Source organism: Diceros bicornis (assembly GCF_020826845.1).
Source record: "Diceros bicornis minor isolate mBicDic1 chromosome 30 unlocalized genomic scaffold, mDicBic1.mat.cur SUPER_30_unloc_5, whole genome shotgun sequence".
Lineage (NCBI taxonomy): Eukaryota > Metazoa > Chordata > Mammalia > Perissodactyla > Rhinocerotidae > Diceros > Diceros bicornis.
In genome coordinates this window covers 656627-666241 of record NW_026690903.1, presented here as the reverse complement: position 1 = coordinate 666241, position 9615 = coordinate 656627, and the positions used below count along the sequence as shown (strand labels likewise).

At 53.0% G+C, this 9615-nt stretch overlaps 1 protein-coding gene across 1 annotated transcript; it reads right to left on the bottom strand.

Moving 5' to 3' along the window:
- Positions 1 to 4638: 4638 nt before the first annotated feature.
- LOC131402173 (ral guanine nucleotide dissociation stimulator-like) lies at positions 4639 to 7642 on the bottom strand. The gene is made up of 4 exons (XM_058537061.1): positions 7495 to 7642; positions 6942 to 7011; positions 5364 to 5432; positions 4639 to 4944 (listed from the first exon to the last, which is right to left on the bottom strand). The coding sequence occupies exons 2-4, from the start codon at positions 6981 to 6983 to the stop codon at positions 4762 to 4764; spliced, it is 294 nt and encodes a 97-aa protein (XP_058393044.1). The 5' UTR covers positions 6984 to 7011; positions 7495 to 7642; the 3' UTR covers positions 4639 to 4761.
- Between the last annotated feature and the right edge of the window lie 1973 nt (positions 7643 to 9615).

The following is a 9615-nucleotide window of genomic DNA, read 5'->3' as shown; positions in this document are numbered from 1 at the left end:
GAGTTTTCTCCTTTTTATATTAAAATTGATAGGATAATTGAAGCTGAGGAATTAGTGTTTTGAACTTACACTTGGTTTTTCTAGAACTTACACTCAATGAAGTGATGATACCTACTAGAATGAGATTTGTCTTTGAATGTATATTAAATCCGATTCCATAAATTTTTATTATGATTTTGCATCTAATTTTTTTTTTTTTTGCAGAGAAAGATTCACCCTGAGCTAACATTTGTTGCCAATCTTCCTCTACTTTTTGTGTGGGTCACCATCATGGCATGGCTGCTAATGAGTATTGTAGGTCCATGCCTAGTAACTGAACCTGGGCCAGCAAAGCAGAACATGCCAAAATTAACCATTCAGCCAGGGGCCAGCACGATGATTTTGCATCTAATTATAACATAAAATCCATCAGTCTTTCTCTTCATGGTCACATGGTAATTCAGACATATGTGATTTCTATATCATGAATTAAGTATCTCTTATCTGTTACGTGGCAAATTTGTGTAGCTTTGATTTTGGAATCTCCAGGATGAGCATACACCCTGTGGGCATTATTTTCCACTTACAGAACCTTGGCAACAGGCTCATTGCCTTCCTTCCCACACTAGATCCAGAGTCGTGGAAATGTGTTTGCCTTGCACACAGCACAGAGCACATAGGAATTACTCAACAAACATGTGATAAGTGAATAATTGGTGGCATCATCAGGTCATTCACAGAGGCCAGACTGAGAGAGAGCTTCCTTAGGTCAGGAAGGAGAAGCATTCCTTTATATTTGTGATGTTTTAGTTTGTAACATTGTAATGTGAACACCAAGTATACTGTTTTTATCAAAATTGTGTTCTGAAGTGTTTCAAAAATCTCTAAAACTCAGAGTAGAGAAAAATCAATCTTTGTGAACCTGTTACTTGCTTCAAAGATTGTCAACTCGTATACCATCTGGCTTTCATTATCTTCACACCAAGACCCCAAGAATTAACCAGAGGAGATGGCTGAGAGCACATCATTTCAGCTGTAAATATTTCAGTTTCTCTTACAGATGAGGAATTTTTGGAACACAAACAGAATAACGTTATCACACACAAAAATAAAAATGTCATTCTTATAATCAACTATCTAGTCAATATCCAAAGTCTCCCAGTTTTGTCAAGGTTATTTCTTGGTTTTACATTTTATTTGAGTCAGGATCTTAATGAAACCCTTCTTTTGCAATTGGTTGATCTGTTTCTGAAGTCACTTTTAATCTCTTAGTAGTTCATGCATCTTGGGATTTGGGTGGGATATGAGTGTGTGTGTTTGTGTTGTCTACACGGATGTGTGAATTCTTTCTTTCCTGGATAGCAGTGCCCTGAAAGGAAGGACCTGGATTGTGGGAACCAGGATTTCTACTCTGCTTCTGGCTGAACTGAAAAGGCCTCCCTGGGTGACACTTGCAGCCTTCAGAAAGGAGGAGGAAGAAGTACTAAGGAATTCAAGACAATGGCCCTTGTCTTACAGGGTGTTTCCAGGGCATGATGTTCAAAATGCCGGGTGGTAACCCTTTAGCTCCAGGTCGTCGGGTGGGTTCTCGGCATGAGCTCTGAGCAGTGTCTGTTAACCACCCACTTGGGAAGCATTTCAGAATTTTAATTGGTAAGGTTGTGTCTAAGATTGGTGGCATTCCCCTGCTGGACCAACTTCTATACCTGCCCCTCTCCTGCCTCATCTTTCAAAACTCCCAACAGGAAAGTTTCACAGCCCTGTAACACAAATCCACATAACCAGAGCACAGACTGGGGAAAAGAACACAGCCATCCCAGGGGCTATGTGCTCTATGCCCTCAGGCCCAGCAGCCCCTTTGGGACAAGTCAGTAACAACACGAGTGAATGTGTAAACTAGTGATTGTCTGAGACCAGGGACCTCAGAACCACATGCGCCCAGATGTCACCCAGGGCAGCAAGGGATAGTGTGGGTCATTCAGTGGACAGGATTAAGGTCTACTGTACTGGCAAACCAGAGCTTACCCCTGATCCATCAGGCCCAGCCGGGGAGGAACGGCCATGATGTTTCTGACAGAGAGGCTGGGGGCCATCTAGGGAATTTCTGCCCAAAAAGACTCATACAAGGAAGTGCAGGGATGTTGGAAATCCTAGTTCACTGGGAGCAGTTAGGTTTATGGAACAAAGTCCTGTTGTAGATTTAAAAGGTGCATCATGAATCTTTCCCTCTGGATATGAAACAAGTGGGAAAAGGACTTCCAAGAGCATGGGCCAGGATCCCAGGAGGATTCCAATCTAGGCGAAGGGTGAATAGGGAGCCCTAGAGACGGCCTGATGGGGATGTCCTGTGGGGCCTTAGTCCATCTGCACATGGTCTTCCTCTGTCCTTGTCCGTTACACATGCAAACTTTTATCTTTTTACATTTTTTTTCTCATTTAGTGTTGACGCAAATCCAGAGACTGGTAAGAAAATGGCAAGTTCCAATATCTGATCAAAGAAACCTCAACAAGAGAAGCAAAAAACATTCCTTCTTCCTGGAAAGCTGTAGAAAGACAGCCACTGTCCTGGGGAAGGACATGGTCCTGGTAGGTGCTATTTGAAAGACACCCACATTTCAGTGGTTATTGCTCTGCTTGGGAAAGTCCCTCCAACCTCTAAATCCAGGGAGATCTGAGGGGCTGTCTCTGCTCCTGGCCCAGGTGACCCACACAGAAATGCACCTGTCCTCTGAGGAAGGGAGACTTGAGGGTTTCATTCAGTAGCCAGGGAGGAGGTTGGCCCTCATCCCTTCTGCCACATACAATAAGCTGTGACCAAACACAAGTTCTTAATTCAAGGAGGAAAGTGAGATTCTGTGTCTCATTTACATGAGCATAAGAAGTGAAAGAACCACACCACAACACCCAGGCTGTGACAGAAACAGGATATAATGTAAGAGTCAAATCTACCATTTACTAGTAAAGAAATAATATCACTCCTCCCCAATGGGTTAACAGTCGCTGGGGTGCAGATTTCAGGGAGTTGGAGGGGGTGGTGCCCTCCCTCTGGGGCTTTAGGGGAAACCAGGGAAAGTCTTAGGATGTCCTCGTTCACTCAGGGTGGGAAGAGCTGACCCAGTACACCCCGAGGGCGCCAGTGTCCCTGCTGGTCAGGAGGAGCTGCATTTGAGGTCTCCAGAGTGTGACGGCTCATCGCCAAATGCATGGCGGCTGAAGAGAAGAAACAGACTATTTTGGGGTACCTCCCCGAGATTCATGGCACACCTCCCTGCCCCCCTGCACTCTGATCCAAACCCTGTGCCGTGTGCTGAGGCCATCAACAGCATCCCGTTTGTCCCTGATGCAGGAGGCATCATTTAGCATCACCCATTTCAGAGGATGCAACTGAATCCCAGAGAGGAGAGGGGAGCGGCCCGTCCCAGGCCTGGTCAGCAGTGGAGCTGGGATCCAGGCCCATGCTTAGCCTGAAGCTGTACTGAGCCCCTGGATTCAGTCGCTGCTGGTCCCAACACTCACTCGGCCCTAAGCTGGATGATGTCCGGTTCCTCTTTCTCTTGAAGAGCCGCATTTTACTCGCCTTCTGGTGTGCAGGCTCCAGCTGGCAGGAGACCCAGTAGCTACAGGACAGAGTGGACCTGTGAGCTACCAGGAGCCACACCTCAGGTGCCCCTCCCAGAGCCTGCCAGCAGCTGAGTCCCAGTGCCCCATGGGTCACCACGCTACGAGTTCTGAGGCTGATTAGCGAGCCAGGCCACAGGCTCTGGAGCTGGCCATCAGAGAGAGTCTACCCTGCCCTCACCCACCTCCTGTCCCCCCCACCTCTCATGGACACTGATGGGCTCCATGGCCTGGAACCAGGCCCCAAATCGCTCTTCTCGCTGCAGGTCATACGCATTTGCAGCCTGCTGGAGCAGCTGGATCCTCCTGATGACTTTGAATTTCTGGGAGGAAGGACAGGATTCAGACAGGGCTTGGGTGGGGAACCCTGCCAGGGACTTGTGGGGAGTGAGGATCTGGTCTGGGGTCTGTGCTCACTCGGGAACCCTCTTTCCTTCCCACTCCATTCAGGACTTGCCTGTTCTCACAGTTGGCTTGAATTAGTTCCTCATCCAGGAAGATGTCCTTGATGCCAGCCCCCCCTACACTCACCAACGTGATGGGATTCCCAGCTTTGTGGATCTGACCCAAGGGATGAGGCCAGAGAATGTCTTGCTAGGGGAGCTCTGTGATATCCACTTCCCCACCCTCCCCACCCCTGCTCACCTCACATCCTTTCTGGAAGTTGGCCTGATTTCCCTGGAAGGGAGACAGCCAATGTCCATCAGAAACAGCCCCCTAAGCCCATAACTAACCCCCATCCCACCCCTTCTCAGGCTGCATGAACGTCAGGGCCCAGCAGAGGGCAGACCTTCCACAAAGAGAACTTGACACTGGGCCAGGCTCTGGGCTCCAGAGCAGGAGGGACAGGGGAGCTGAGGCCAGAGACCTTATGTAGCACACCCTCTCTGATGACAGATGGGGAGACTGGGGCCTCAGGGAGGAAGGGACAGCTGGACCACAGAAGTTCTTCCTCACTTGCAGGGGCTGATGACACTCCCCCAGGGGCAGGGCCTGAGGGGGAGGCTGAGTACAGCTCAGACACAGCCTCCTGCAGCTCTGCAGACAGGCAGCTCTGAGCTTCACCAGCCCAGGGAGCCTGGTGGGGGGCTTACGTGGGCCGTCTATTCATGCATTGCTAAGATGGGCCTGACTCTCCAGCTCCCAGGGGTGGCCATGGGGCTCTCATGAGAGAAGGTTTGTCAGGTACTGAGAGCTCAGGGCCCAGTGCAGGGCTATCGCCTCCCAAACCTCAGGATACTTCTCCCTGGCCCCACCTCCAGGCTCACTCACTTCCAGATCATCCTCCATCCCAATGTCCAGCAGCTTCAGGTGATAGAGGAACGTGCCCAGGAAGGGGACGACACCCTGTGAAATCAGGGTGGGAGTGGTGAGATGAGTCCCACATCTCAGGTGTCCCCATTGACCCTCCCCCAAATCCCTTCACCCCAGCCTCCTGCCCACCACAGACTCCCACAGAGAGCAGCCTAGGACCCTCAGCGGCCTCCCCTCAGTTGCCCCCTCCAGGACCACCCAACTTCCCCAGTCACCTCCTAGGGGCGGCTTTTGTCAAATCCCAGAGTATGTGCTCCCTGCCCCTCCCCTCTCTATTTCATCCTGGGCCCAGCCCTCCCAGGCCTCCTCCTGGTCACTTCCAGGGCAGGCATAGCAGGCTCTGGGGCTCCAGGAGCTGGGCTGGAGGAGGAGGGACCCCTCTCTTAGGGAGGCCTCAAGCCGTGAGGAGAGAGACCTCCTCCTCTGACACCCTCCCCCTCAGGCCCCCTCACCTGCTGCTGCTGTCTCTCCTGGGCTCCCTGGGGATCCATCTCTAAGGTGGCCCACACAGAGGTCACGTCCTCCAGGGTCAAGGACAGGCTCAGGGAGGCCATGCTCCCTTCCCCGTGTCTCCCAGGCCCCTGATCCTGGACCTCGGACATCTGGTGTCTATGGCTGCTCCCATTCCAGAGTGCTCTGATTCTAGATCACTCGCATTTCCAACACTCCCTCCTCTGCTCCCTCAGGCCTGCCCAGGCCCCTAAGCCTCTCTCCTTATCAGGAAAGTGTGAGGAGGACTCCCAGGCCTCCCAGGGTCCCCTGAGGACTCAGTGTCATCTGACTGTCACCAGTACTCTCCCCTCCCCCCTCAAGGAGGAGGAGCGCAAATCTCCTGCACATTCCTCTCCCCCTTGTACCTCATCACCCTTGTGAGGCCTGCACCACAGATCATCTCCCTCCATTTCCCAGATGAGGAGACCGAGGCCCACAGAGGGGCAGTGACTTGCTCAGGGGCCCACAGAGGAGACCGTCCCCACCTCCCAGCCAAAGGGCCTGGCCCCTGGCCTTCACTCCTCCTCCAGACACACCTCTGACCAAGGTCCTGTTCTCCTGACTCTCGGGGTGTGTTGAGGCCCTCAGTCAGCCTGAGCCATGGATCGGGTGGCACAAGGTGTCTCGGAGTCTTATCCAAGTGGATTCTGTGTTTTCCAGCCCCCTGAGATTCTCTGACACCAGGCTGGACCTGAGGCCATGCCAAAGGCCTCAGCTCCCTAGAATCCCCTCAGGATGAACCCTGCACAGAACTCCTCCAAGGGGGAAGGGGACCCCTTTGTGCCACATCTGAGTGACAGTGGAGGGGGTGACCATGGCGCTGTGTAATGGTGACATTTGCATCCTTTTTCACTTGGAAACTTCTAATGTCCTGTCAGGAAGGTCCATTAAGGATCTGTAGGTTCCCCGATAATTCTCATTGCCATCTGGGGTGTATCTTTGTCAACAAGCCACCGGGCGAGACTCACTGGTTTGTCAGCAGAGACCACTATAGGGCTAGATCACACAGTCCCAGAGAGCACACAGTTCTGTCCCAGATCCACCATTTGGCCCAAGGCTGGGCAGCCCCTGTGTCCACAAGACCTGTGTGACCTCACAGTGCCCATCCCTGGGGCAGGCAGAGTGCCCTCCCCTGCGACGTGCAGTGAAGACAGAAGGAGCAGCAGGGGCCTGGCTTCCTGAGGACAGGCTGGGCTGCTTTAGGAAGAAAGGAACCCCCACCCACTCCATCCACCCACCAGCCTGGAGGAAGAGGGCCAGCTGATGGGTCCGCATGGAAGCCAGAGACCTGCTCATTCTGCCAGCTCCTCACCTCCTGGAACAGTCCAGGCGACACCTCTGTATCCCGTGACCAAGGCGTCCTGCCCCAAACAGTCCCCACCAGCCCCTGCAGATCATACCCCCTGCTTCCTGTCAAGCTGGACAAGACAGACCGTTATTTCTCATGGAACCTTAAATGAAAAACTTCCCAAAGCACATCCTGCCTGGTCTCTCCCTCCCTCACCTCCCCTCCTTCCAGATCTCCAGCCTCCACTCACCTCCTTGAGCAGCTTCCTGCTCTCCCGCTGGCTAGTTTTCATCAACTTTTTAAGTTTTGTCCAGTTCTTCCTGAGGAGGGAAAAAAGGAAAGAAACACTATGGAGTGGTTTGAGGGTAAATTCCTTTTGTTTGAAAACCCAGAAGATCCAGACAGCCTGGATGAGCGTTTTCACTGTGTCCTCTGAGCCCTGAGGTGTCTGGGACTGGGGAGGGGGCTCTCCTATTGTCACCTGGGGCCTCCATTCTCTTATCTTCTCAGCAGATGTGTTTTAAACAGTCTTAATTTCATGTGGACAGAGAGTTCTGTTGTTGAAAATACTTGAAAACCTTCAATTTGGCTCAAGCCAGGATCTGTCACTTAGGGAAACTGATTCCTGAAGCAGAACCACTGGCCTAAGTTTTCAGAAAGACTCCAAGCCTTCCAACCATGTCAGACTCTATCGCCAGGGTTTGCTGTCTCCCAGGAGGTCCCAACTGACTGAAGGGCAATGCCAGCCCTGTGCGGGGTCTGGTCCACCCAGGTGGTACAAGCATGGAGAGAGGCCTACCCACCTGGACACCCATCTCCATGTCTCTTTTAAATGCTGAATGGAGGGGCCCTGCAGAGCCCAGAGGATCACATGGAGTGAGAAAAAGTTCCTCAGGCCTTGGCATTCCTGGGGAAGGGAAGAGAATGAGCTGTGAGAGGGAGCTGGAGCCCTGCTTCCTCTGGCTTCTGTCGCCTCATTGACGTCTCTTGTCCTGGAGGAAACAGCGGCTCAGGGAACCCAGGAAAGGCACAGCTGGAACCTGATGAGGAATACTTCCAGGAGGAGGATTTTAGCTCAAGCCAAGGAAGGAGCCCAGGAAGGGGTGAGCTTCCCACCACTGGGACCAGGAGTCAGGTCATCGAGGCACTGGCAGGAGGGGCCTAAGGATTGTGCAAGTGCTCAGAACACAGACTTCAAACACGAGAGCTGAGAAAGGAGAAGGGGCAGTTCCCCCGACTCCAGAGAGGGGCTCTCAGGGCCTCCCACATCTTACCTTGGTTACCTGGATTCAGAGTTCCACCACCCTGGCCCTGTCCTGGACCATCATGCTCGGGTCCCCAATGCAGGTGGTGACGACACATTCGACCATTCTGTTAAAGTGGGTCGTGTTGGCATGGATGGTGGGTGCCAGGTGTTCATTGCCCCTGTTGTCACACTGGGACCAGATGGAGTCCAGGAAGTCGTGGGGCATCACTTTCTTGAAGAGCTCCTGGGGAGGACAGGGCATGTCACCCAGCCCTGGCACAGCCCAGCTCAGCGTCCGCAGCCCCCAGTCTCAGGCTGAGTCAGAGGTGAGAGCCTGAGTTCAGGAAGCTGATAATGCGGCCTGAGGCTTGTGTGAGTCCCTGGGTGTTGCCTGTGTCCCCTGAGGACACCCAGAACAGGATGACCTAGGACATGATACTGTGGCACAGGGAAGTGGCATTTGCTCGCTGCACAGTCTCACTTCCTCCAAGCACCAGAACTCGGCTCCTGCTTGACCGTCTCTAGGGGCATCTCCCACCCATTCTGACCATCCTAGGGTCTGTTGCCTCTTTCAGTGGCACATTTCCACAAGGCAGCAACAACCACGGGCTTTGTTTTTCTGCCTTGTAGTCATGTACACATGAGGTGCTTAATTAGTGCTGAGGCTGTTGAGGCTTCCTGGGCAAATGAGTGAACTACCCAGGACAAGACAGCACTTCAGTGTGCTCCGCTCCACCAAAGCGCAGACTCTGCCCAACGTCCTCTCTGCTCCACCTCGTCCATCTGCACAGCCAGTCTGCATGGCAGCTGCTCTCAGTGTCCATCTCTACTGTCCACATGAGGACAGCAAAAGCTTGGGAATTAAGAAGTCTGCTCAGGTCACATGAGGGTAAGCAGGGAAGCTGGACCGAGATCATGGGATTCTGGATCAGGAAATGGCAGGTGTGGGGCAGCTCAAGGCACAGCAAAGGCCGACCCCACCTGCCCTGAGAGCCCCGCTGCTCACCACATCCATCAGTGTCCACTGCTCTGCCACAAGCCGGGGAGGGAACTCCAAGAAGTCAGGCTTCTCCTCCCTCAGCAGGTTCTTGCTGGTCACATCCCAGGGGCAGGCGGGCTCTGGGGCTGGATCTGGCTCTGCTGTTATCTCTCCAGGTGGAGTGAGGATTCTCCCTGGAGCCAATGGTCCAGCTGGCTCCAGCTCAGGAGCTGGCACTGGGGCTGGAGCTGATGTTGGTGGTGGCTCTGGCCCTGGAGGGACTGATGGAGGTGACACTGGCTCCAGCTCTAGCACAGGTGGTGAAACTAGTGCTGGAGCTGGATCTAGCCGTGGAGCTGGCCCTTGCTCTGGCTCTGGAGCTGGAGGGAGCTCTGGAGATGGTACTGCAGCAGGAGAAAGAAACAGTGTCACTCAAGTAGCTGACTTCCACGGTCCCTGTCAAAGTCAGGAAAGACCCCACTGCCTTTAAGGGAAACTAGACTTTGAAGATCCTTCAAATCATCTTCCCAGACTGCAGTCTTCTCACCTTCCATATCTGCCTCAATGTGCCTTGGATACTCCAGCTGGAGCTGGAGAAAGTAGGCGTGGCTCCCCAGCTCCGAGCCAGGCAAGCTGAGATGCAGAGATGTCAGCTTCATCCTGAAGCAGGGAAAGTGCAGGGGTTCCCAGAAATCCTGC

Coding starts and splice junctions, on each gene's coding strand:
- LOC131402173 (XM_058537061.1), bottom strand. CDS start 6,983: ATGAAAACTAGCCAGCGGGAGAGCAGGAAGCTGCTCAAGGAG. Junction 5,433..6,941: donor GCAGGAAGCTGCTCAAGGAG/GTGAGTGGAGGC, acceptor TTGACCCTGGAG/GACGTGACCTCTGTGTGGGC. Junction 4,945..5,363: donor AGGAGAGACAGCAGCAGCAG/GTGAGGGGGCCT, acceptor CTGATTTCACAG/GGTGTCGTCCCCTTCCTGGG.